General features: G+C 47.2%; 1 protein-coding gene across 6 annotated transcripts in view; it reads right to left on the bottom strand.

The window, feature by feature from the left end:
• Window positions 1-3,224: 3,224 nt before the first annotated feature.
• fne (ELAV like RNA binding protein found in neurons) overlaps window positions 3,225-27,781 on the bottom strand; it is a 204,415-nt gene continuing 179,858 nt past the window's right edge. For all 6 annotated transcript variants that reach the window (XM_075673267.1, XM_075673268.1, XM_075673264.1 and 3 more), the window contains one exon: window positions 3,225-20,896. In XM_075673267.1, coding sequence (XP_075529382.1) covers window positions 20,572-20,896 — 325 coding nt within the window. In that variant the 3' untranslated portion in view covers window positions 3,225-20,571. The remainder of the gene's footprint in view (window positions 20,897-27,781) is intronic.

Below are 27,781 nucleotides of genomic sequence, written 5' to 3'. Positions count from 1 at the left end.
CACAAAAACTGCCATTAATTTCCTTCAACTTGTTGACTGTTTTAACCACTAGTGGTTACAATGCTGTTGATTAAATATTTACTTTGGCGGCAGTACTTTTCCATCTTAACAATTACGAAAGAAGTACTGGTGCCGAAGAGATTAAGAATTTTTCATCACTCAAATTAATTTCCTCAATTTTACAGAATGTGGGCCCCGCGTGCGAAATTTCTATATAGGAAAGCCAGGTATGACGGCATCACTGATTTGATGTCTGCCATACTTAAAGCACCTTTTCTCCCACTTTAAATGTGTGCTGGTTGTAAAACACTGCTAATAAAAATGAAACAACCTAACCTGCTATAAGATGAGACATTGATAACGAGAGCAAGAGCCTAGACGTATTTCAGGCCAGCAGCATTAATAAAACACCTTAAACATACTATTGAAAGTTGCACCACAAGTCTAATGACAAGTTTTTTTTTGCGATAAAGACTTGCCCTTAAGGCATTATTCTTGATGCGTATATGTGTATTATATATGTGCTGTGAGGCCTGTGTTGTGTATGAATTGAAGCAGTGTTTTGTGGAATCTGTTGTCATGTATCCAGCGGTCATAGCTGGTTGTCACACTGTAGCGGAGGCCGGCTTGTAGTAGGAGACGCGAGCGTTCCGATTTTAAACCAGTACATGTCCATATTTGGTGGTATGCATCTGCTTCCATCACAGGAACGAAGCAGTATGGACACGTAGCTCCCAGTGGTAAATGCGAGCAGTTCCACCTTGAGATAACAGCCGGTGTAAGGGCCACAATTCTTCAAGATGTTTACAACGCGTTTTAAAAAGCCTTATTTTCATCAGTGCTATTGCGTGTGATGCAATATCTTAAGATGCACAAAATGGGTTACTACATATGTCATGAACAATTACGACCGCAACAAAATTAAGCAGATTGGCATGCGCTATTGTTTTACTTTTTGGCGTTGCTCGTTATCGGGTGACTATGAGCATTGCCAAGGTGTCGCTCGACTGGTGACGCAGCTACAGTGTCCGAAATTTCTTGAAGGTTACCGTGAATTCCATTGCCTTTGCATGTTTGATAAATGACGTTGAATATATTGGCTTCGTCCCTGTATTATGTTCATGACGCTTTCCTGTGATAGGATCGCTCAGGATCGTCATGCTAATTTACCCGTTTTGTGTGCATATGTGACTGTGCCATATATCTGCTGCACGTTGGGCATGTTGTTACTGTAACTTTGGAAACATTTTAGCGTCAGCAGACGAAGACGGAAGGAAGACGTTGACAACGCAATGCGTTATACGTATGCGTTTTTTTGTGTGTGTGTGTGTGAGTAAATATGTCTCGCATGGGGGGGGGGGAATATTTTTACTAGAATAATTCACTTTCGGTAGTATTGAAACGAGATACAGTTAGTGTCAAGGTGTGGAGATGTGAAAGGTTACCCTGAAGATTGAAATTGTCAAAGCAAATGCTTGATCTTTTATAGGAATGTTGCGGTATTGGCAGCAGGAGCTCAGCCAAGCTGCGACAGGGCAGCTCCTGCATTTTTTTTTCTGTGTTTGTCTTACGCATAAAGCGAAAACAGGGATAGATTCATTGATTTCTGGATTGTTTGATTAATTAATACAACAACAGAGGAACGCGTGTATGATGAGATTGTGCGCATCATGGTTTCGTAGTTTCGTACTACATTCTCGACGGTACTCAAGCACCAGTGATTGCTCCGGAATGTACGACGATTCGCGTATGAATAGCTGATGCACTCGACCCTGGAGTTCATTTCGACGACAATACGACTGTGCTCGCTGCTATCACTGCTGAGTGCTAATAGTCCTCAAATAAAGAGTGTAATAAAAAAAATTATTTCTAACTCATACATTTGGCAGTATTTTCATCGTTTGCTTCGTCACCGCGGGTCACTATAAAAAAACATACCCTTACTCAGATTTGTGCAGCTGTCATGATCCCCGACGAGAATTTCAAGGCTGAATATCCACCAATGCCATGTCCTGGCATAAAGAGCAGTTTGGTTTCTGGACTGATATATGCAGACGTGCCGATTGTGGGTCTGATGGGGTTTAAATTTTTTGTACCACAGCTTTCGAAATTTCACGCGAACCTTTCTATAGTGATATACGCGCATTCCGCACTTGCTTTTGGTGCTCGAGGTAACCATTTTCTTTACCATACTTTTGTTGCGATTGCAAAACAAATACCTTCATTTGCACTTGATGACACACAAACTTCATTTTAATATTTGTCATTACAGAACGCACAAATCACCTTCGCGGTTCAGCTTTGGCTGTAGGCCAAGGCTATAAATTATTTCCAAGTAATGAATGTGTTTGATGAGTGTAGTAGATATAAAACAACCTTTTCACATTTCCGCACAGCTGCAATGGCCTTAAATTGCAACACCAAAAATTCCGACAGACTTCAGCGCAGTTTGAGGAGTAAATAAGCGAAACGTCCGCTGTCAAATCAAAGTTCTTTCGAAAGCTAAATAAGATGGGAACGAGTTTTGTCCAGCTCGAATGTTACCATCCTCGGATATCTAAACCTTTTCCCGCTACACAGATGTAATAAAGCTTCGCAATCATCACGCCGAAAGGCGCTATCAGTGAGTGCAACACTGGACATCTCAATAAAGATCACCATATTTTGCAAGCACCAAAATTACGCGATCAAGGCTTGCATAGGTATAAGAGCGGGTGTATACTTTCGACAAGGTTTCACTTGGTAGCGAGCAATTGTGCGCATGTTCATTTCATTACCCAGTCTTTTCTACTGTTTCATTTTTTCATCCGCAATTTACGATTATGAAATGAAACCAGCTGGTGCAATTGTTTACTCTATGGTACAAGGTTCCAAGAACTTCCGTCCAATTTGCTGTCCATTTTTTAAATGATGTCTTCTTCTGACCACAACGCGTACCCTCGCACAATACTTACGTGCGAGTACCACGCCACACATACCACAACACAACTGAGCGCTTGGCATTAAAGCAAATTTACGGATTTTAGCGAATGAAAACCACGTGCGGGATAAAAAAAAGACGCTACAGTGGTGCGCTTGCAATAGTGACTGCGCTGGGCGTTTGGAATAAAAGAAAAGACATGCGGTGTCGTACTCCCGCTTCAAGGTCGTTCTATTCGTCGTCAGAAAGTGCGTCAGGGTCATAACGCACCGACGGCGAAGAAAATGAGACAGAGCAATCGCGATGAGCACTCTTTTTCCAAGAGATTGGAAATTTATTAACATGGAAAAGTACAAATATTGCAGTACAGTCAGAACTATATGCCGGGAATAACATCTTTTTTTTATATCGATTATGTAGATAATCTCTGTTTAGAGCTCTTGGTTTAGTTAGCACTTTATTATTTCATTGCAGTTTCGTCTCAATTTTGAATGTCGGCATCACAACTTCATGACGCCATTCCTGAACGCGAATCTCTGTCTCCGGTTAACAAAATTTCCCACAGAGTGCGTTTCGTTGAAAATTTTTTGTTGTTGTTCCAATGACTGTGCGACGCCGGTTGCGTTGCAAACGTGTTGGGAACGCTCCTTTTCGTGAACGCCGCGCTACGCGAACGTCATGAAAATTTATTGCATCGCCAGCTTCAGCCAATCACATCTGACTGAGCGGTAGTCCCGCTTTTCGAGTGGCGATAAGGTGGCGCGAGATTCACAAAATTCGCAGAACTCCGAAATGTTCCGAATTGCAGAGGAGCGCCATCTTTTTTAGCTTCTAGATTTCATGAATTTCCAAAGTCGGACCAACAAAACAGCCAATGTCGTTCGGCGATATTTTCGAATATAATGAAACAAGGACACGAGCCCGTTCCCAGCACGTGAAGAAAAAAAAACAAAGTCGGGTGAAACACCGGTTCCACTGTATAATTTTTGGCCTACACATTTTTATTTTTTCCTATAAAAGCTGCTTACAGGAGAGTTTTTATAGACGAGTATTTTTTTAACACTCGCATGCATATCGGCACTTTCAATACACAACCAATGTTTCCAGTCAGTGTGTACTTGTGTTTTCTCTTTTTTTTCTCGCTTCACGTCGTAAAAGCGACATAAAAGGCGAATGAAAAGTCCATTCCGACAAGACGACACCACTAAGTGAAAGAGTCAGAGACAGCAAACAACGAACACAGCGTTACGATTTCCAGAAATATATAGGTATACCATAAATAAGAGACGACCATAAAACCCAGTCGCATACAAGTAGGCTTCCTCTCCCGGTATGTTTTTTTAATTATTTTATATAGAAACAGTAAAGACGACAGTAATCACAAATATTAAGTTAGCTTTCCCTATTTTAGATCAGCACTTCACGTTTAACGATTTCGCTGCGTTCCTGATTATTTTTCTTCGTCGGACTGTGTAAACAATCCCCACAGCACATCTCGTGTCGAGTGTTTAAACGTTGCTTCTGGTTGCATTTAATCTTTTTTTTTTCTTCCCTATTCCCTTGATTCAGAGCACCGCTACTGGCCGCCATCTTGGCTCCAGAGTGTTACCAACGCCTCACGCTGTTTGCCGTTTGTACTTGCCGACCGCCAGAGTGCGATAGAAATGTAAAACACAAAGGTCCGGCCGCCCATTTCCGGCCGTCGTCAACGTACCCGGGCCGTTGCACACTTCTCAAAGAGGGGAAAGGGTAGGGCCAACAAACCAACGCGAAATTTACCTCTCCACCGCCGGGTGGCGCTCCAGGCGGTGTGTTCGTACGTCCCGCGATAGCTAAGTTGAGCGCGCAGTGTTGGCTGGCCCACTCACTATAGTCTCTAGAGTCAATCTGCCACTACCTACCACTTCATTTGTTCCAGAGATGCGGCTTGTTCTGCTCGCCAGATTCGTTTATAGGACGCCAGCTTCGAGAATGACTTTGAGGGATACGCGACGTTCTGAAGGTCACATTTGATTCGTTGCAAAATTTGATCAATTTTATTTGCCCATGTTACACGCACATTAAAAAAGATCTGCAATCAAATTGTTCGCGCGGTTTATCTTCCAACAATACCCCGATTCGCAAATGAATCCACATATTTGTGGCTTCCGGTTTTAAATGTTTGAGGTTATCTGCCGTAACCCAGCACACCTTACGCAAACATTTTCGCAATCCTCTCCCCACGAAATGCCGTCGTCGCCGCTGGGATCGAGCTCTCGACTTCCAGGCTGTGCAGACGAACGCTATCGTGGCTGAATCACTGTGGCACGTAGTCAAAAAGGTGTTCAGGCATACAAATGTTTTGGCGAGTTGGTTTTATAGACATACTGCGACAACAGCGTTCAAGCGAGGCAGACGACAATAACTAAGCAGAAATGAAGTGGCCATGTGGACACTGCAGGACTGCACGTTGTCTTGTCGGCTGGCCTTGTTTCCCCATATTGCTCGCTACTGGTGTCATCGAGCTTGCATATTAATGCGTCGCTTTCACATGTAAACATTCAGTTGAAAGTTAGCGCATCCTCCTCTTACTCATTGTCCGCGTCGCTTAAGCACTATGGTTCAAAACGCAGTGTTTACCCTTGTAGAAAAAAGGATGCGAAGCAACGTGAAGTAGGGGATGGGACAGGCGCCAGGCGTCACTCGCAACTAAGTTTTGCCCTGTGCTGTTCATCACCTCGTACCGTTTCACGCCCTACTTCACCGCAACGGGAGTGAACCAACGAGCCCAGCAGCAAGTAGCGATAAGTGTTCACCCTGCAGCCAGAGACGCGGTGCCAAAACACGCTACACGCTCTGCCCCATTTCGCAGTGCCCTATCGACCAGTCACCGAGTCACGGGGCACGTCGAATGCTGTGGGCAATGTCTGCTGTGCAAGCCGCTCGGCCAGGCTCGGTCGGTGACGACGAACGGAACGCGGCGTCGGGCGAAAAGCGGACAAATCGGACGCAGCTCCGGCGGCCATATTTTGTTTGTTTGTGTCTCTTCACACCTAAGTTGGTGGCTCCCTGCGGAGAGATCTAGCGCACAAGTACGGGGAGGAATGTGGCAAACGTCAAACCGCACGACGAATTGGTGACATCAACCGCGGTAACCAAAATCTGCTAGGCCTGCGCGAGTGCTTGCGCATGCGCCACCGCGGGGCCCGAATCGCTCGCCGAACGTGGACGGTCGAGACGAGGAACGAAAGCAACAAGTGCACACGGCGCACGACGCTGCTGCCAGAAATGTGCGCCTCTAAGCTTTTATGTTAGAAGGCCTTCGCTGAAATGACGAGGCTGCTTTCTCGTGCATTCCTCGAACCATGGATGCCTACAACGTGTAGGACACGCCACTGATATGCGGCAGAGGCCGTCCGGCTATTTACAAAGTGGCATCATTTTCACCGATTTCCGTTAGAGGTCAGTACGTTCATCCCTAGACACGTTATCTTCGCTGTTTCCGCGTGTCTTCTGGCTTCAAAGTATGGGCCGCACATTTGACTAGAGTGAAAAGCTACGCTGATTTCTGCGTGCCTGCCGCTTTTCTCGGCAATAACTTTGTTGTACGGGGCTAGTGTGTATAATTTAATAGTGATACAGCACAGATTTGCACAACGGCTAGTAGGCCTTTAGGTCTTACAGCTCGTGCGCGCATGCGCAATGCACTCGCTGGCCTGCGCTCTGAGTGCTTGGAATCATGACGAAAGCACAACGAAGATTGTAACAGAGCCTAAAAACGTGGCCAATTGCATTTAGTTTACAGCAATTCGTTTTTTTTTTCACACTTTCCTTCGTGGGTTAAGCTTAAGGCTCGCGAGCCCCGGCTTCAGAAACCGGTCTTCCTTTTTTTTTTTCCCACTCCTTAGCAGGAAACAAAGTCCACACAAACGTTTCTTCCGCTCGAAGTCACGCTCCACCAGGAAGTGGCAACCCACGTCGGCAATGAAGAAATGGGAAACCCAGCAATCCAACTAACTACTACTAAACATTGAATAAACAGTATTACAAGCAAAAAGTCTCAGAGGCATTGATCGTCAACCTTAACGTAAAAGTATAAAAGGTAGAAAAATAAGATAATCGTGGTTCCGTAGGAAAAGAAATTAAGATAACGAGACCTGCAGATCGTGACCACACGGGTAACAACCCTACTTTCAGTCATCATAGTCAATGATCTGACGAAAACTTTACGTTGCGGTAATGTAGAAAATATGGACTTACCTAGGTCACTGTGGCAAAGTAAATTTCAAACCGTAACATAAATAAATGTCGACTGCAAAGTAGAAAAACACCATCTTGGATAGAAATGGTAGGAAAAATTACATCGCATAGTCGTCACAAGAAAGCTTTCTCATTGGAGAAACCGAGAAATGGGTCCGAAAAAGCAGCGTAAAAACACCAAAGCCGTAAAACAATGTAACGTGTGACGAAGACGAAACAATGCCTCATTGTTGTTAGCGTAACTTCAACGAACACAGAGTCTTACGAGAGTATACCATCGTTTAAATAAGCATAGTGGACATCGAAAAGATAGTAGAGATTACTTTCGACACACGACTAAAAAGCATACATATAATTCTAGATGCGAAGTTTATGAGACGCTAGCGGCTTTGCACAAAGGTCGAAAGCCTGGAGGAAAGGGAAGCAGGGATAAAGATATGGGGCAAAAAGTTTTGAGAGTGGTAGGAGGGAGGTTGGGGCTGACGCAGAAAAAAGATGGCAAACTTGTGCTCGAAGAAACCTTAAAATAGCTCGAGACCCTTCTTTTCTATATAATTTTACGTTCAGCGCGACATAAAATATTATTTTGCCGTGTTTTCATTTTCTTTTTTTCGTAGAGAGCATTTCAGTTTGTCACTAAAACACCCATAATCTCCTCGCCCCCCAAAAAAGGAAAGAAGGGATCATCGCCTTCGAACCACGAACTGCGGTTTGCAGAACTTTCAGTTCCTCAAGCACGCGGCATTTGCCTGCAAGTCCGAGAACGAGAGAAGATGTTCATGCATCGCAAAACAGCGCAGGATCAGTTACTCGCAACCACGGGAAACCATGCGACGGATTTAGCGCGGAGAACTGCAACGTTGGCTTGTTCATAAATATTTTCTTTTGTTGTTGCGTTGATCGACAGCACAGGATAATGAAACCATTAGATTATCGGCCGTGCTCACAGACCTTAATCTCTAGCGCTCATTCGAGGATGGGCTGAACAAGCGCTTTACGAAACCTTAGCCACTGCGTAGCTGGAACCTTCAAATGCGAAATTCACCCCGCGCCTACCGTTACAGGAAAATAACGCCTGCCTTTTAAATTCCTCGCGTCAACATTTCCGATGCAGCCGATGATAAAACCATCGCTTCTCCGCTCAGCCACTGTGCAAAATTGCAGAAAGGCACTTGCGGCACCGCGTGCACTCGGAACGCAATCAGTGTACGGCTTCCCCACGTGTCGTGATTCCAGAAGGCGATGCGGAAAGCGGCGAGGTTCGGAATAAAAGAACCGTACTACGCAAGCAGACGTCGAAATAGACAGACGAACAGGCAAACCTGGCCAGTATACGGTGAGCGGAGAAGTAACTCTATAAGGGGCTTAATTATACGTAACACCTGGTGAAGTCATGCGCGCGCGAAAGAGACCTAGACGACCATGACACCGCACCGGCCGGTCGCTGGATCTGCGCGACCGGAAGTGACCTCGCACGTCACCTTGAGCATGCGGAGCACTTCCGGGCAGCAGCGCACACGACTGCACGCAGACGGACGAAGCTTCGCCACTAAAATATTCATACACTGCACGACGGGGCACAAGGGGATGGGGGAGTTCCGTAAAACGGACAAAGAGGACGCCGGTTGCGAACGGTGTACGGGGCCATTGAATACAAAAAGACACCTACGCTTAATATAATAGTCGCTTAGCGTACGCACTGTCACAATGAGAGGAAATAGGTGGAAAAAGGGCGGCTTCAGCAGCGTGGAGAGCTTCCTCTTTTCTTACGAGTGTGTATGTTGTGTGTAAATAGACTTAACTTGTCCACACAGTTTTACACGCGGTACGCAATAAAAACCACCGGCCTGAACGCCTTCGTCTCTCTTGCCCCCTCAGGTATATATAAACTTTGTGTATGCGTGTATATGTATATATATATTTATATATCTATATATATCTGTCGGTGTATGTCGACCCCAACTGCAACACTTTCTTACATTCCGGCATGCCATTCTTCTTACGCGGGCACTAGGAGAATCCGCTGAGCTTCCGCGAGGCGGTCTCCGCCCCCCATTGTATTTCACCTTCAAGCTTGGCTCAGGACTTGCCGTTAAACCACGCTCGGCCTCTCTCGATCTGCGTGCTTTCTAGGTAGAGAAACAAAGGTAATACGAAACTCGTCCCGAGATTGCGAAGATGGCGGTCGTGCAGTGCTCCCTCCGGAGGTACCATGAAGTGTGCGTGTCTGCGAGCTAACGCAACGCGGGAGGGTCGCGACGGGCTGCAAGCAAAGAGCGACGCAAAAATAGAGTACGATCTTGCCTACGACGCCTCAGTGATGACGCAGAAAGCAGCAACTGGGACAAGAGCGACGACAGCTGCCTACGCCGAGTGTGCAAGTGTGTTGGGATGCTGTGACTGCGCTTTCTTGATACGACGAAGCCCTCCCCGAGTAAAAAGGATGAGATGCGCGTTCCCGCTCGTTCTTAAGTCTTTCGACGGCAAGAGCTTCCTGAATTGAGCGCCATCGTTCTTGACGTAAACGCTTACGTCAGCGATATCCGTTTCCAGAGGTGTAGCTTGTATAAACCAGTGTCCCGCACCGATTACCTCACTGCTCGTAGCACTTCCCACTTCCAAGATGGGTTTTGTGTTTCAGAATGGAAGGGCAGAACGACCCCACGTGACGTGAGCCAGGCACCAGTGACGTCATTCCTCCGAGGAACTTAGTCTGTGTAACCCTTCGAGGGTACTTTTCGTGGGTGGCATAGGCCACCCAGGTGGCCATCTGCGTCGCACGCCATTTCATGTGCGTGGCGTGCCCGATGCCTCCACGCTTGCTGCCGAAATCAAGAAAGCGGCCCCGCAGAGTACACACGTTCAGGCATGTTCGCAACGCGGCACGAAGATGTCTAAGGACCTCGAAGTTACGAATATGCAACGAGTTCTCGAGACTTTTGTCACCACACATGAAAGAGCTGCAATGCGAAGAAACTCAATGCTCACTGAACCTCACTCAAAAAAGCCTGTGTTTTCTTTTTAATGTCGTCATAGAGATATTCACACGAGACACGGCGGACAGGTTGCAAGGGATATAGAAACGTATTTCTCGTCTTTTTATTTGTACAGCGCGTTCAGTAACGCGTGAGCGTGGTAGCAAGTGCTGCAGATGTACTCCCGCCTAGAGCCGTCCCTGCATCCACCCAAACAAGAATAGGGTTGCGAGGGCACGAAGCCTTCGGGACCGAGTGAGCAAAAAACTTTTTTTTTCTTCTCGCGCACCCGACCGCGGTGCCGCGTGGTGTTTGGTTTAGGAAACTGCGCTTGTATAGACTCTCATCCTCGTTCTAGTAACTGTTATTTTTCAGGTGGCGCCGCCTCATAGCACGGCGTAAAAAAAAAAAAGCACCCGCCAACACCGAACGCGGAATTCTTTAGTATACACATATACTATTGCACATGCCTTGCGTGTAGCGCGTTCGTGTTTTATCCCGACAAATCACGTCACCGCGTGCTCTGGGTAGCAAAATACCGTGACACCCCGTTCCATCCCCGAGGCCGATTTTGCCACGCTACGAACGGAGGAAGAGTTCTTCGAGCAGACGGCGATGTTGGCGCACGCGGCATTGCCGCACCGAACGCCTAGAGAATGGGCACCGTCGTCTGCTCTCCCGTCGCGCAGACGGCACATTTGTCGTTCCAAGGGCATGGGAAACAGGGGTCGGAGCGGCAAAGAACGTTTCGTTGTTCATAAATACTATTTGTATATATTACACTTTTTCGAAGATATATATCAGTATTTACGCGGCGTAAGATTGCCCTTTCGTGAATCTCGTCCGTGCTAGATTTATAAAAAACTTGCCGCGCCGAACAGTTCCGTCACAGTCGGTGTGTAGGGGGCAGTGTTTTGCCGCGACCTGTGTCGTCTAACGTGATCACTGTGTCAGGCCGGAAAAAACTTTCCAGAGGCTTCGCCATCTTGAAACCTATTGACTTTGGAATGTCCGTGAAGTACAGAGAGAACCGTCGTACAAGGCGGATCTGGAATGATGGATGCTGCCTGGCAAGCTAAAGCAAAATTATCGTTGCATGCTAGAAACGCTGCATGCTGAGAAACACAGCCAATGCAGAGCCGTTGCTGACGACCAGCTGCATTTTGTGTACTAAGGTTACATTTCTTGTCTTTTTGCTAGCACTTCCTGACAGGGTACGAATTTTGGCGAGATATTTCAATTTTGTCAGTAAAAAATACGGCCTGAATATTTTCGTGCTCGCACTTAAGAAGTGCCTTGCTTCTTTAACATTATAAAAACTTGACTGTGTTAGCTATTGCACCTTCATTTATTCCAGAGTACTCGACAATTTAACAAATATGTTCCTGTATAAGGCTGGGGAATGTCATCAGATAACATGTATACCTGAGTGCTCAGCGTAATACGTTCACATTTGTTATAACGGGAATGTCCAACTGATATACCTACTGGATACCAGCTTTTTTAAGCTCGCTTATCGCCTAGAATGACAAAGTATTAAATGCCAGAGAATTCTCTAGAGGAATGTGTCTAACTTAGGTAGAACGCTGAACTTGGACTGTATGGTGAAACTTTGGGCGCAAGAAAAAAAGAAAAAGAAAACTGCAGCTCCTATATCAGTGAGAAGCCAGGACAAGTCAGGTTACCATTCACTGTACTACCTAAGGCTCAAACGTCTGTGCTACGAGAGACGGCACCTCTCTTAATAAATACACGAAGGTGCCATCGGCAACAGCACTTCACCAACAGAAATTTCACAATAAATACCATATGTACAATAACATCCAAACCGCACTAAGAGATCATGTCGCGATCACAGACGACACATCAATAAAACACCAATATCCAGAGGGCAGAAATATTGAAAGCAAAATAGTCTTGCTTCCATACAGTCCTTTCAGTCGTATAGCTGCACTCGAAGGACTTCGAAGCGACGCTTACACATTCATATATTTTTTTTTGTAGCAGGGCTGGGTGATGCCTCCATTAACCATTCCATTGGAACTACCAATGGTTTCAAGGCTATTCGCTGTTACGCCAGCTTAAGCCGCAAAAGTTACGTCATCCGAATGACGCAGATATTCTTGAAACAGCCAAAACCCTTATTCTTAAACTTAGTCTAAACCCGTCTGCTAGCCCGTCCAATAAAACACATGCCGCTGCAGCCCAATATTCAGTGTTATATACGCCAAAACTGCATGAAAATCTGATCATGCGCATCAATTCTAGCTGAGCTTGAAAAGAGACATACAGAAAAAACCAAGTACAGGACATCTAATCCAACGTATTACGGAGCCTAATGTTTCATTCCACGTGCATTCAAAGCAATTTCTTCGCCCTACTGCACGTTTAGTGGATCAATGCAAGCAACTGATTATTCGAACAATCGAGACAATAAACGCTGGCAATGACAGCGGGCGAATATGTCAGACTGACACCCAGCCCTGCTAGAAAACGATGATAAAACTACACCATTGGAAAATAAACGCCTTTCCGCTGTGATTGACGAGCTTCAATACACAGAGACGTAGATTGGTGAGAGAGAGTGAGAGAAAGAGCAGCGTAGAGGAACTAGGCCATTTTTGCCCGGATTTTAGGCTCCTGGGCGCAGAATTCTATCGCGATTCTCTGTGGAGAGCTTAGCAGAAGTTTCAACACGAGCTTCCACTGCGGTGGCCAGAACACCGTATTATGATTTAGCAGCACATGTTTGTGTCTAAAGTTTCTTCTTGACCTAGAGTGTACTCGCAAGCTCTTATTTTGCAATACTAATTTGTCATTCGGCAAGAGTCATTTCCTATTGTCCCGAGGGCGTAAGTTAGGCCGTTTTCAGAAGACTGCAAAAATAATTGGCGGGGATGCCAAACACAATTCCAAGCGGTCACTGTTGCTGCCTAGTAGATTTTTAGTGGCACACGTAATGAGCATTGCCGTAATGCAACTATTCGCTGAAAGCTAACCGATAAAATAAGTAACAGTGGCGTAGTTGTCAAATTTCAGAGCTTCACAGATCAGAAATATTAGGGCGCCAATCAGCAAAACGGTCCACAAGAAATAAGAGTGTATTTTGCCAAAGATATTCCGCTATACCACAGAAAATCATGTCCTACCAACGACTTGCAAGTAGTTTTAAAGACTAGAGCATCAAATTATCTCCTAGCGGTCGCAGTAAGGAATTAATCCCGGTTGTTCTCACGGATTTTTCTCAACTGTCGAATTCGGGGCATTTCTTACTGTGATTGGTTCACGTAAATTAACGCATAGTCTAACTACTCCAACGAAAGAAGAAAGAAAAACACTGTCAGAACTAGTACCTCTCCATAGTTACGAATCACGTTGCAGCAACCTTGGTGCAGGCAACGTGCTCGGCACGATATTGACTTAAGTGGTTTCACTGACGTGACTGCAGTGACTCACAGCGCTAGAAGCGTCCTAAGAACAATTCAGTGGGGTAGCACCTTTGAATTCGTGTTGGCGCTTAGGCGCGACATGTTTCTTTAGCACCTGCGGCGACGCAGCGCTATCACGCTTTCTAAGCTATTACCATTTTGTAACGACTGCAACAGCAGATAAAATTCCATACAGCCAGCAGAGGCACTACTTTCTCTGTGCCAAATCTTTTCTAGGGTTCGTATAACTAAGGACATAAGGGGTTTTACAAGTGGATTATACCACTTGAAAACCCAGGAACTTTCTTGGGCACCTAAAAACCGCGTTATGAAGAATATTTCGTGTAAACTTGATCCCAAACACCAATTTTCAGCATTCTCACGCAGGTAGCCCTTGAAGACACGCAACTGCCGCTCTAAACAATCCGCCAAATTTATCTGCATTCGAGCACCAAGCTGGGCGACGTATCACCTTCAAAGTTCTCGAAGTGATGTGGTAAACAAAATATAGGTACAAACACAAAATATGAAACAAAAAAGTAAAACAAACGCATGCAAACAAACTCAAAGAAACAAAACAAAACCATTAGTCAGTTTAAAAAATGGGACATACTTTTAATACATATTCTTGATCTTTCTGACAGACAATATGCGAACATTGAAAGCGGAATGGCAGACAGTATTGTATTGTTGCATTGGACAAAGTAGTACATTTTCATAAAGAACTGTTTTCATGCTTCAAACGGGTGCATGTGGAAACTCAGGGTCAAAACATAGGCAAACGCAAGGCCAAAGGCAAATGAACAAATCAAAACAAACCCAAACCAAGGATTTGACGAAACGAGCGTTCTTGTTTGCAATGAGGTCAGTCTTTGACAGCAAAACAAGCAGGCGGGGATAATGTGCCACTCAAGCAAATGATGAAACAAAGTAAGGTTTCTTGACCAAACTTTCAGAGAAAACAACAAAAGATGAAACTCACAATGTGCTTGTAACGTAAAAAGACACATGAACTTCTTCACACACAAAGCAATGTGAAATTAAGCAAAATAAAAATTAATTTACGCACGTGAGACGCGACTAGCTTGGTGCCAACTTAAATATATGGATGTAAATATAGCTTGAATCTAAACAAGCAGTACAATCAAATGAAAGGAAAAAAATGACAAATACGACCAAACTTCGCGTACACAGTGAATCGTGTACATTGTTTCTCGTCATGTGAACGAGTACGCTTGCTTGTTCTCAACCAATGTGTCAATGGCAATGTTAAACTCAATGTCGAGTTGAGTTTCTAAAACTTGGCAGATTTTCACTGCCCTGCCGAGAAAGTAAAAAAGGAGTTTCGAGTAAATGCGATCACGGACACCGCAGCCACAGGAAGCAGTCAAGATTTCTCTGTGAAACCGAGCTACTGCATTATTATCTCCTTCCTCTCTGTGACTCGGTGCTGACCTGTAGTGCTCGATCCGGATGCTAGAAACACGACCGTCTGAAGATCATGAGTAAAAGTCGGTTTTAAAATGTGATTACTTGGAAGATAATTTCACTCATCTTAAATGCCTGAATTAAGCACAGAAAAAAAGTGCGATGCGGCCAAGGAGGCGAACACAGTTTTGTTCCGAGGAGCCCCTGACATGGAGACCCCGCTTTTTTTCCGTTTCATTTAAATTGTGAAACATTAAGTCAGTATTCGTTTGTTTTTGTCTGCATGCGTGTGCTTGTTAGTTTCCGTTCAACTTTTTTTTTCTCACGTTATGGTCATGCGCTCTCATTTTTGGAGCACTTTCCTAGTTTTTCCATTGGTCCGTGCAAGCCGGTGACGTCAATCGGGTGTCGCCTCTGTGAATGAATGCCCCCTCAACTCCTTTCTTTCACTCACTCTCGCGCTGCATAGGTTCAAGACTGGGATGGACTCAGCCAAGCGGACAGATTGTTCTACCCCTTCCTTCCCCACCCCTTAAAGAAACACGCCCCGAAATGATACAGAATATGTGCACACCTATACAATGACGCAAGCGAGTAAATGAAAAGCATCTCGACACTCGCTCAAGATGTTATCACACCGGGTCATATTTGAGTCGCAAAGCCGCGACAAACTCTTACAGCACATAACACACGACACAAAACATAACTGCGCACTTTCAAAGCAGCAAGAGAGTTCTAAACGACGAACAGGGGGTAACGTACACATTTCTCCATGAACGCTATTAAAACCATCACAGGGTGGCATGCACATTGTCAAGAGTGCTGAAAATCTAATAAATAACCAGACACACAAATATTTTTGCAATCTCGTGCGCTGGAACATCAAGTGTCGCACAAAATATGTTCAGCACAATTTTTTCTACATCTTTAACAGGAGTGACATTTGAACATCATTTTGCAAGGTGTGTTGGTGCGTATTAACGTACATTGTGCTGATGCATTAGGCGGTGTTTAATTACAACAGACTAGGATGTCCAAGCTTGATACGATGGATCGACAACGTTCGGGACCGTATTCATTTGCGTTAAGAACATCGACTGGCTTCGAAGAGGAAAAACCCCGCTTGGGGATTGTGGGTGACAATTACAAAAGCTGACCTTGCGAGACAGGCTCACCCTTCCAAAGCGAAGCTATGAAACACACGTGATAGAGGAGAAGTGCTTTGCACACGAACAATTAGACGTACAATGCTCTGACCAAAGTGTACAAAGATTGAAACACACGTGTGAGTGACAAAGACCTGAGATCAGCACTGTACGCTTCTTGCGGGCCATTTTCACACGACAAATCGATGGATGCATGACTTTTTTTTTTCCGTCTTGGTGAGTCAGCGAGAGGACTAGAGTTTCACTCAATACGGCGGCGGCGACAGCTGCCTGCGGCCCTTCGATAATGAAGATAAGATAAAGTACTATGTCACGATTTGTGCGAGCGCTTGCGCTAGTTTCGCCTTATGCTTGAAGCGGTATAACAAAGCGTTTGTTGAAACCGGCACTCCATCGCAGTCATGGCATAATCCAACACTGCCCCAAGTTTTTTGCAAGCTACTGCAAAATATGCCCCTGCATCAAAGAGCAGATGTCGTTTCACTACTTAAACTAGTAACTCTCAGGACTCGTCTTCCAGTAGCAAGTCTTTTTACGAAACGTAAATTCTTAACTTTGTGAGCGACACGTGTATAGAACATTCGATACTAGATCTAAGCTGGCTAGTTCTCCAATTACACCTTGTGTATTCTGCACACCACCCCAAGTTTCATAACAATACAGTTCACGCGGTAATTTAGCTATCCTCATCCGATAGATAACGGCGCAAGCGACTCGCACAAATCTCAAAAAGTGGTGCGCATCGCAAGGAGCATCCTAAGCGATATTGAACAGCGAATGGAAGGCATATTCTTATGAGCCCTTTGGTTACGGCAAGAGGTAGTGATTCAGTGATCACGCATGTTCTGTTTTCTTTTTTTTTACAAATCTGTCTTATGTGGGCGCTATCGCCAAACTTTGCTTCCGAAGGATATGGCGAGCAAGCATTATCTTAGGAACAAAACAATCTTCTAGCTTGATTTATGGATCACTGTGTATCTGGTAGCTCCTCGCGATAAGCACGTTCTGCGTTGCTCTGGATAGCGACGCGACGGAAGACAGTGACGTAGCGTACATGAAATGGCTTGTGCGCTGCAGATAACACTGGACAAGTGACACACTATACCTACAGATAACCGGGCAGCCCCGTCTCCGAAGCTTCGTGCGATAGAAAAGTGTACGATAAGTTAGTGCGGAAAAAAAAGAAATTTACAATTGGAAAGAAATGACGTTCCACGGGCAACATGTACTTTTTTTCCACTTACAAGTTCCATGCACACTCTACAATGTGTATAGCATAGTACAACGCCAAATGCACACTACGTATAATTACACTTTCACAGGCAACCCTTCACTGTCCTAACCTCAAACTGAGTTGAAGCGTTTCGTGCAAGAATATGTTACAGGAAGAGTTGGCAGAGAAAAATTAATGCCTAATGCTTAAGTACGGACGCCTAAGAGCTCAAAATGAACAAGGAATAAATATTGGATATAATGAATAAATGACTTAGTTTACTACCAAAATATATGAACGCGCTTTAAAAACTTCCAGAGCCATAATTTACAACCCCGCTCGGTACCTTTTTTTCAATACTACCCCAGAACCTATGCATTGAATTATCGCTCAAATTACTATGCAGAGAAAGCCAATAGGAATAAAAATATCCATATCAATTTGTATCGAACTTTCAATTTACGCGATTAAAAAAAATGAATTTGCTCAAAACTTGAACATTTTCCACACGTTGCTCACGTTTCTCTAATAAAAAAAAAAAGGCTCCGCATTTCAGTCCAAACGCCGACAGGTCATGCGACTGACCTATTAAGTACTTTGGCCGCAGGAGGACTAGTGGGCGAGCAAAGCTCTGTAGCAGACGGCGTTTCCACTTGCTTTGCAGAGGACCCCGCAAGCCAACGACATTGCTCCGTGCGCGCTAGACGACTGGTTTTCAACGTCCCAACGGAGAGGACGAAATGCTTAAATAAATAAATGTTTTTTTTTATATAAATAGTTCAATAAATAGATAAATAGACACATTAAGTAGACTACACAAAGACTGACTAGTCTCTTCTTTTCCGGTGCAAGTAGTCGCAATTTAACCAACTTAAGCGAAGCTGCTAACTCCTCAGCCGAGAGAACTGTTCTGTTAGCATTGTGTCATTCTTTTTTTTTTCTTCAAATTCAGCAAAGCTGCGACTACATGCGTTTGCAACAAATAATAAATTAGAAGTTCCACTTTTTTCAGTACCTCCCAGCACTATCGTTTGTATGTTAATTACCGTGCGCGTAACTGCAAGCAAGCTAATTATTTCTCACATCGTCCGTCTGTGCCTCGTTACCAACATTGTCCACAACTAAGTTGTCGAATGTAGGTTTCCTATACTTCTGCACGATATCCCCCCAGAAAAACCAAGCATCTCCGAGAAACGAGAGATGTCCATCCCTTACTTTCTTTTTCTACAAACCCTTATGACACTCGTAAAATAAGAAGTTTCACACATGCCAAGGCAACGAGTGAAAAATCGTTCCAACAGCCTAAGAGCTTGCGCAGGCGAAAAATGAAGGTGTTACGGATGCATCTCTCGTGTCATTTTTTTTTTCGTTTTGCACCTCTCTGTTATTACGACTTGGGCTGCCGTCGATACAACGGCGCAGTAGTGTAGCATCAAAGGCTAGCGACTCCGCACGTCGTTTCTGTTGGGGGGTGTGTTTGTGTGTCACGCACGAGCACGGGCACCCACGTTTTCGCGTTAAGAACGCCTTTTCTCTCAACCTAAGAACCACCTTTCATAACCAGTGACCGGAGGGAAACGCTAAATGATAAATCAGCCTGGAAACGTAAAGCCATGCAAAACACCTGAAAGCTTTCCTTAAAAGGTTGAGGTCAACATGATATGCAGCGTACCTTTGAAATACGCAAACACAATGGCGATTGACATTCAACAAAGCACTTACAGTAGATTGCCTTTCCTGCACTTTTTTCCTTTTTTTTCTTTCTGACGTGGAAATCCAAAGTGCATCCCCATTCCGACATTCCCAAAATTCCTGCTCAGCGATGCACTTTAGAAAACCTTCGCAAAATCAGGAGTCAACGGCGATCGTGCGCGTGTGCAATGACGTAATTTCACGCAGCTTCTTTTATGTAGCAGCGACCTGACCTATTGACAAGCAATGTAAGATCACGAAGTTGGTCCTAATTCTACGATCGAATTATCAAGAGTCCGAGAAAGGAACTCAATTAAAGGCGTCAACATAGCACGATGCAATCTCTTCGAAGCGATTTGCGCGCGAACTTAACACGCGGTCTCTATCCATCTGGAAGTAGAGAGAGTCAGCAGAAAAGCACGGGCGAATTTTTTTCCCTCTCTTCGACAAACAATCGGCGTATCGCGTTCGCAGGGCCCTAGCGTTCTGTTTTTTTCAGCTCCAGTTTCCCGTTTCTTGCTTCCCGTCTCCCAGCGTCAAACGTCATCAGCGCTTTTTAAAGAGTCATTCGGTGAAGGGCTGACGAGAAGGGTTCTCCGGTCTCAGTGTCGGTCTGTGCCGCTGTCTGGGTGAGCGAAATGTGTCGTGTGTGTGTGTGTCTCCGAGGTATGTAGTTTCCACCTGTGTGTTCTGTACCAGATTCACTGAAGGGATGCATTCCGGGTTCCAAAAGAACATCGTACTCATTGGTACTCCCCTGTTTTGTTTGGACTATGGTTGGGGGAGGGGAGGTAGGTAATCAAAGGGGGAGTGGGTAAAGCTTGTGTCTGTGTGACCATCCGCTACAACAGTGTGGCCCGTAAGGCCGTCAGGGCTGAAGGATATTCGTGAAAGCCAATGATTTCGCGAGCGATTCGAACCCTCGCATGGTCTGTACGAGGACAAACCCAAATGGAGCGCTCAGTCTGCTTACCGATAAAAGCTTCGTCGGTGAATTCAGTTTTCCGGCCTAAAATGTTGCTCCCTAATTCAATAAATAAATCACGAAGTGAATTATTCAGATGCATGGCGCAGCAAAATGACTAATCTTTTTTTTCTAGTATGGGAGTCGGGAAACTTGCGTCCATTACTTTGTCCTCGCTCAGCCGATGCCAGATGACAGCAGCGCAAAAAGAAATTGACACGCTTTCGCACAATCACTCGTGCTTGGGCTTCGTGCACACGCGATTACTTAACACTTATTCCAGCTTTAGAACCTAATCATAAGAGCGTATGTGTCCTTCAGAAGAACCTCACGGTTGCCTACCCAGATAACAATCTGTCTTCAGCAAGACGAACACATGCACCGGATGGTGGAGGAAACAGAAAAGCGTGTGCGTGTGTGTGTGTGTGTGTGTGTGTGTGTGTGTGTGTGTGTGTGTGTGTGCGTGTGCGTGTGCGTGTGCGTGTGCGTGTGTGTGTGTGTGTGTGTGTGTGTGTGTGTCTGCACGTGTGTGTGTAGACGAGCGCCTTAAGACTTGCACTTGTTGGTCTTGAAGGAGACCTGGAGCACGCGGTTGCCGAGCGTGTAGCCGTTCAGGCTCTGGATGGCGACCAGCGCCTCGTCGTAGTTGGTCATGGTGACAAAGCCGAAGCCCTTGCACTTGTTGGTCTGGAGGTCTCGGATGACCTTGACGCTCTGCACGGCCCCAAACGGGCCGAACAGCTGCCACAGCAGGTTCTCCTCCGTGTCCGGCGCCAGATTGTACACGAAGATGCACCAGCCGGAGCCGTTCATGGCCGAGCCGGCCAGCAGCGGGTTGGCCAGCAGGTCACCCGCCAGCGGAGAGTACCGGCTGCGGAACGAAGGAGAGAAAGAGGTCCTCGGCGTCACTCCCGAAACAGGTCCCTCCCTCGAGGAGGCACTCCCGTGCACGATTAAGCGGCTAAAGGTAGAAAATGCGCGCTATACATCGGACGAAAGTCGTTGACGAAAAGAGACGACGTTTCGGCCACCAGCACGGGAGCCGGCTTCCACAAATACAGAGCTTTTCAAGCTATTCGCTCAAGTGAGCCGCAACATGTGGACATTTGCCACATTTTATCCCGACCAGACGGCGCTTTTGTTGAAACTCCCGCTTTATAATTAAGCAACATTAACAAATTACTCGACTAGAATAAAGATGCACATCCGAGCCCGACGTCTCCTTTTGCCAACAGCAGGGTGAGCAGGGCAAATTCCGTCGTTCGTGCTGCAATAAGGCAGGGAAAGGTTGTCACGTGGGACTTGGCGCGGATAACGTGGAGACCGGGAGCGCATGCGTGTTCTCCGTGGCTACGTCGTGTCGAAGCCCACTACTGCCTGCCGCTTGGGGGTCGCCCTCTTCGGACACTGCTGGTTCGGCGGAAAGACAACGCAAGGGAGCCACGGCCGGCACGGTCTACAGCAGAACCCTTGTCATATAAAAAAAAAGTAGATGGGACGCACTGCACAAGAACACTGGTACAACAAGGAATAAATGGTCGTCATGCACAAAAAGAAAGATAATGCCACTGTCACAGCATTTACTCTCAATCGTGTTTTCACCAATGGAGAAGCTTTGTTGTACGTATGCCTGCTTAACCTCCAAGAGCTATAACGCTAAATGGACGCTGAAAGTGCTCCTGCGCAAGCTACGTCATCATCACTACCGAAAACCCTGCTGTCATGCTTGCGGCACAAATTTAATCGGGAAACCTCTGCATTTCTGCTTTCAAAGCGCATTACATATCGAATGTGCCACAATCTTGCACAAGCTTGCAGCCATTTTTTAAAGAATGACGCTATAATTGTCCCGAGCAAGTACACTAGACCGTTTATTGCTCTCCTCACTGGTAATAAGCAAACAACGTTGCATGCAGCTGGAAATAATCAAAACTTGGCGTGAGAACACAGAGCTGCAACTCCGGTGGCCAAGGATTTCCATGTCGTAATGAAAAGCGAAGTCGCATTTAGGGTGTGCGAAACAAGCATAATGTCCTCGTCGAGGTGCACAGTGCTGAAATCGTGGTAACGCATTTCTCCACCTTTAAGCTTTTGACACAAACAGCTTACAAAACGACCACCTTTGGTGTATATCCTCGTAATGCATGTGCAGAGGCTCCAGCAAATACAGGCATCATTTCTTTCTTTTGGTATGATGTAAAAAAAAATATTTTACAAAGTATTTCTCGCAGTGTAGCGTCTACATCGAAAACTGGTGAACGCCGTTAGTGCTTGCTGTGATAAAGTGCTTAATGTTAATTGAATGATCGGGCTTACCGACACAAAACTACGCCGCGGATTATGAGTATTATGTGGAGTGCTACGAAGTACTATAGACCACTAAGCTTTTTTCTTCTTCCTATATATCTTCTATCGTAAACGATAAGAGTACGCGAGTGATCTTGCATTCACCCCATCGTAACGAGGCTTCCGCGTCTGGGGAACGAACCTGTCACGTCTCACTCCGCAGAACGGCGCCCCACCTAGAGAACCAACGTGGAGGGCCGGCAAAGTGCCTTAGATGAGGCACTTTGCACTTTGACGGTGCAGAGACACTGCCATATTGCGTGTAACCCAAGCAAAGGAAAAGCTGCGTAAGTACGTTGGCATATTGAGAGCAACGAACAGGCTCAGAAGCCCCAATTAAGAGCCTCCAATTGCGCCCGAACTGCACCTACTCCAAAACAAAAAAGAAAGCGCGAGGAGGACCACCCGTCAAGCAATCGCCGTTCCCTCGTCGCTCGCCTAAACGCAAGGAGTCCGCCAGTGCTTACGAGGCCATCAACTTCCGCTCCCTTCGCACGAAAATTGGCGGCTGCGCCCGCGCGGCCACTCACGTAAGAGCCCGTTTTCCATCCCAAAATTTCCCGACCCCAATCCCTATATGGTTCAGCGGTTTCCCCCGAGAGCCGCTCAGAAAGCGGATGCGACTTTGCAAGGTACGCGACTACGACGCCACAGCACAGCCCTTTCCCATAAACTACGCTCGCAGCCCACAACATCAAAAACAAACTTTCCAAAGAACAAGCAAAACAAGCACCACCGATGAGTGCGACCTCTTCGCGACAGCGCGCGGTGACCCAATCCACCTGACTGTAGCCTCTCGTCGCCGAGCCCGGGAGGCTTAGCGCATGCAGAGAGCCACCGCGACAGCGTGTAGACGACCCTCGCCGCCCAACGGCGAGAGGCAAGCGCGCAGAAATGACCCGGCTAAAGACCCGGGGCTGCTCGCGTCGACGAAGCGCGAAGACGTAATGCGGGCCACTGGCAAGCGAGGTTAGTGCGCGCCCCCGCAGGGCCGGCACAGCTCGGGAGAGCGCCGCCAGGATGAGCGGCGGTGCTTCGCTCGTCGCTCTCGTTTACGACGCCGATATTAACCTTGATGAGCGTGACAGAGAGAGAGAGAGAGAGAGAGTGAGAGAGAGCGGCTAAGGGATGACCGCGAAGGATGTGCCGCTGCTCATCGTCCTTCCGCTATCGCGAGGAAGCCATCAGGCGAAATTTGCAGCGAACGGGTCAGCACCCGCGTGTCGCTTCGAATACATTAGGCCCACTGAAGGCTCACTCTCAACACACAGCAGAAGCGCGTTGTGCATTCTGCATGCAGAATGGGAAAAGGAACGCCAGATTTGCGTTTTAAGTTTGAACTTTTCCTGGTTCCTACGTTGATACAATAACTAGGGGGGAAGTAATCGCAACTGTTACACAGCAAATAGCAGAGTGTGGTGCACCAATCAAATTTGGTAGGGCTCACTATCCGAACAGAGAGGTATGCCATTTCACATAGGAGCAGAGCGAGTGTCACCAGCGTAATGAAATAATACGCTCTGCAGCGTCCCACCGCTGTTGCGAAACGCGCTGACCGGTTAATTCGATCCGATTCCACGTATTAGGTGAAGAATTCGCCACAACCACGTCGCGCACCTTATGGCTGACGAAAGCTGCGTCTGCAACGCGACTGTTACATGCGACACGCCCAGCGAGTTTCCCTTGCGTGTACATCGGCAGTGGCAAAGCAGATACGGGACGACTACTCCCGAAATGGTAGCGACAGCCCTAGAAAAGCAGGGATAACGCTGGCCAACTCTACACGCGACTCGGAAATCGCGATCGGGGCCTCAGTTATGGAGGCCGAAGAAAATTGTCGGGAAGGAGGGAAAAGTGAGAACGAGAAGGCGACGGTGCACCCCCTCCTTCCTGCCTCCCCCCAACCCTCGGAATTCCCAGCGAAATGAGACGATGGCCCGAGCTAGGCCTGCGCCCACCGCAATTAGCGTCATTAGAAGGCAATCAAACGCGCACCCTTCCCCTCCCGCCAGGCCGCCCTCCGATGGGCGCTCGCGATCTTCCGCTTTCCCGCATAGAGCTTTTCCCGATGCCGCTATCCCGACAGTCCGGCTGTTGCGTTTCGCCTGCGACACGTGGTTTTGCCGGCGCGACTGCGGCGGGGCGGCAGACATTTTGGCCCGATCGTCGTCGCCGCAACGCTCATCGGCAGGTGTTTCCAGGCGCGACTGCGGCGATGCGACCGCAAAGGATCACCCTCTCATTCCAGTCATTGTGCCCGAACCAGGCGATGCGAAAGCAGGGATCATCCTCTCATTACAGTCATTGTGCCCGACCGGCAGCGCTACGACAGGGTGCTACGAGATCGTGCTCGACATGGTGCTACGGCAGCGCTACGACAGGGTGCTACGAGATCGTGCTCGACATGGTGCTACGGCAGCGCTACGACAGTGTGCGTCACCATTAGCCCATTGTACATTCACGTGCTCGTCTTTTGAGGGGTTCCTTCTTGCCCTCAACTGCGAGAGTATAAAAACAGCTGCCCCCGGACGCCAAAAGGAGGGCTCCGATTTCTTCTGTTGAGTGAAGTGCTCTCCCGTCTCTCTACTTCGGTCAAACCTGACCGCCAACTCTTTGCGATGTTAAAATAAACAAGTTGTTTCGTTGTTACCAGTCGACTCATGCTTTGCCGGGACCTTCGGATGCTTCCAGTTGTACCCCAGGCCGCCAGGCCAACGCTACCCTTGGGGCTTGCGACCCAGGTACAACCACGGGCGTCAGCGCCGAGTTCCCAACAGATCGTACCAGCGGTGCGATCCAAACAACTGTCTGCCAGCGGTGAGATCGCGACAACGGAGGCCAGCAGCGAAGAGATGCAGTTGACTGTATGCTGAGCAGCTCATCGACGATCCGGGAGCAGTGCAACGAGCCCTGTGTGATGACTGGTTGCCTGCAGCGGAACGACTGCGCTGGACTCTTGGCTGCGAGGTTTGGTGAGTGCGGGACTTTCTTCTTCTGAGCTTTGCCAGGCTTTTTGTTAGTGTCAGAAACAGAGCTGGTAATTGTGGTTGTCGTTGCTGCCGGGTTAGTTTGCGGCAAGACAATAGTAAGCAGTAGAGAAAGCAGCATTCAGAGCAGCCATGGATTTGAAGTCGTTGCGCAAACCGAAATTGTTGGAGCTTGCAAGAGAGTTGGGTCTGGATGTCTCAGACAAACTAAGAAAACCTGAACTGCTAAAGGCTATTCTTGAGTTAGAGGCTGAGGATGACGAGCTGTCGGAATGCCTTGAGACTATTGAGGAGAGGTCAAAAAGACAGGAGCGCGAACTTAAAGAGCAAAAAGAGAGACAGGAGCGCGAACTTAAAGAACAGAAAGAAAAAGAAGAGCGTGAACGTAAAGAACAGAAAGAGCGAGAGCAACAAGAGAAAAAAGAAGAGCGCGAACACGCTTTGGAAATGAAGCGTCTCGAGGTAGAGATGGAACGCGCTCGTAATGGAAGTCAGGCACACGGTGCAGGAGAACGAGTATTGTTCAAAATGACTGACCTGATGCGGCCGTTTAAGCTTGGAGAGGACATTGGTTTGTTCCTGGTTAACTTTGAGCGAACGTGCGAGAAGCAGGGGTTCTCTCGGGAAACGTGGCCACAGCGCTTGCTCACTTTGTTACCCGGCGAGGCGGCCGACGTAGTCGCTCGCTTGGATAGAGAGGAAGCAGAGGATTTCGACAAAGTAAAATCGAGTCTGCTAAAAAAGTACCGGCTGTCTGCGGAGGCGTTCCGTCGGAAGTTTCGGGAAAATGAGAAAGGCAAAAGTGAGTCATATACAGAGTTTGCGTATAGGCTTATGTCGAACATGCAGGAGTGGCTCAAAGAAGAAAAAGCGTTTGGTGACCACGATAAAGTTCTGCAGTGTTTCGGGCTAGAACAGTTTTATAGTCGGTTACCGGAGAACGTACGATACTGGGTCTTGGATAGGCCAGACGTTTGTACGGTGGCTAAAGCCGCTGAGCTAGCCGAGGAGTTTGTGACGCGTCGGGCTCGCGGAGCTAAGGACGGTCAAAAGGGTGAATTTGGCTCGAAGTTCGAGAGGCCGAAGTTCACACCCATGAGAGCAAAGGGGAACACGCGTAGTGCGGATGCGAGTGGAAGCAGTGCGACCGAACCTAAGGAGACGGCAGCAGCCGAAGCCGAACGCAGAAAGCGGTTCGAGATGAGGCAAGCGCGCGTTTGTTATACGTGCCAGAAGCCGGGTCACTTTTCGGCGCAGTGTCCGGAAACAACACCAAAAGTTGTGTTTTTTTCAATAGGCAGCACTGACGAGAACATGAAGCTTCTCGAGCCTTACATGCGAGACCTCCTCGTGAACGGGAAAGAGTGCCGAGTGCTTCGCGATTCCGCAGCTACGATGGATGTAGTTCACCCGTCTTACGTAGAACCCCATATGTTCACGGGCGAGTGCGCGTGGATCAAGCAAGCCGTGGAAGCTCATAGCGTGTGTCTGCCAGTAGCAAAGGTGCTTATTGAAGGACCTTTCGGAGCGCTTGAGACAGAGGCGGCAGTGTCATCTATGCTGCCACCCCAGTACCCGTACCTATTTTCAAACAGGTCCGATCACCTCCTGCGCGAGAAGGGGCTTTTGTTTGGTGAAGCTAGTGTTCAGGCCTTAACCAGATCGAAGGTTCGGGAGCTCGCTGCAAAGGCGGTAGTTGCGGGGCCGACGTTATCAAAAAACGAAAAAGGGTCAGAGGCGCAGCAAGCTGATATTCAGAGCACGCCCGAACTGAATAAACTTGAGTCTGTAACGTTAAAGGCGCCAGATACTGGAGAGGAAACGCCCGACACGGGAAAGTTAGAAGAGCTATCTACTGATTTGCTCATCGCGCCTACGTCAGACGGACTTGATAGGTTGCTAAAAGTCAGCCGGACGGCTTTGATAGCCGAGCAAAAAAAGGATGGCAGCCTGGAAAACGTGCGCTGCAATGTCAAAGAAGGTATCGCCAGGAAAACTGCGCGTTTTGTGGAAAGAGGTGGAGTCCTGTACCGGAAGTATCTAGACCGCAGAGGAGTTGAGTTCGATCAGCTGATCGTGCCTCAATGCTATCGTCAGGATCTGTTGCGCTTGTCACACGGGGGTTCGTGGTCCGGACACCTAGGAGTTAAGAAAACTAAGGACCGTCTCTTGCAAGAGTACTATTGGCCAGGGTGTTTTCGGGACGCAGACCATTTCGTGAGGACATGTGACACTTGTCAGCGGGTGGGCAAACCAGGGGACAAATCGAGGGCGCCGTCGAAATTGGTACCTATCATTACGGAGCCTTTTAGACGGCTCGTTATTGATACTGTGGGACCTCTGCCGGTAACAGCCACGGGGTACAGACACATTTTGACTGTGATCTGCCCAGCGACAAAGTTCCCTGAAGCAGTGCCGCTTAA

The sequence above is a fragment of the Dermacentor variabilis genome, chromosome 10 (assembly GCF_050947875.1).
Source record: "Dermacentor variabilis isolate Ectoservices chromosome 10, ASM5094787v1, whole genome shotgun sequence".
NCBI lineage: Eukaryota > Metazoa > Arthropoda > Arachnida > Ixodida > Ixodidae > Dermacentor > Dermacentor variabilis.
Note: the sequence above shows the minus strand (reverse complement) of the source record. Positions and strands in the feature narration are given on the sequence as shown.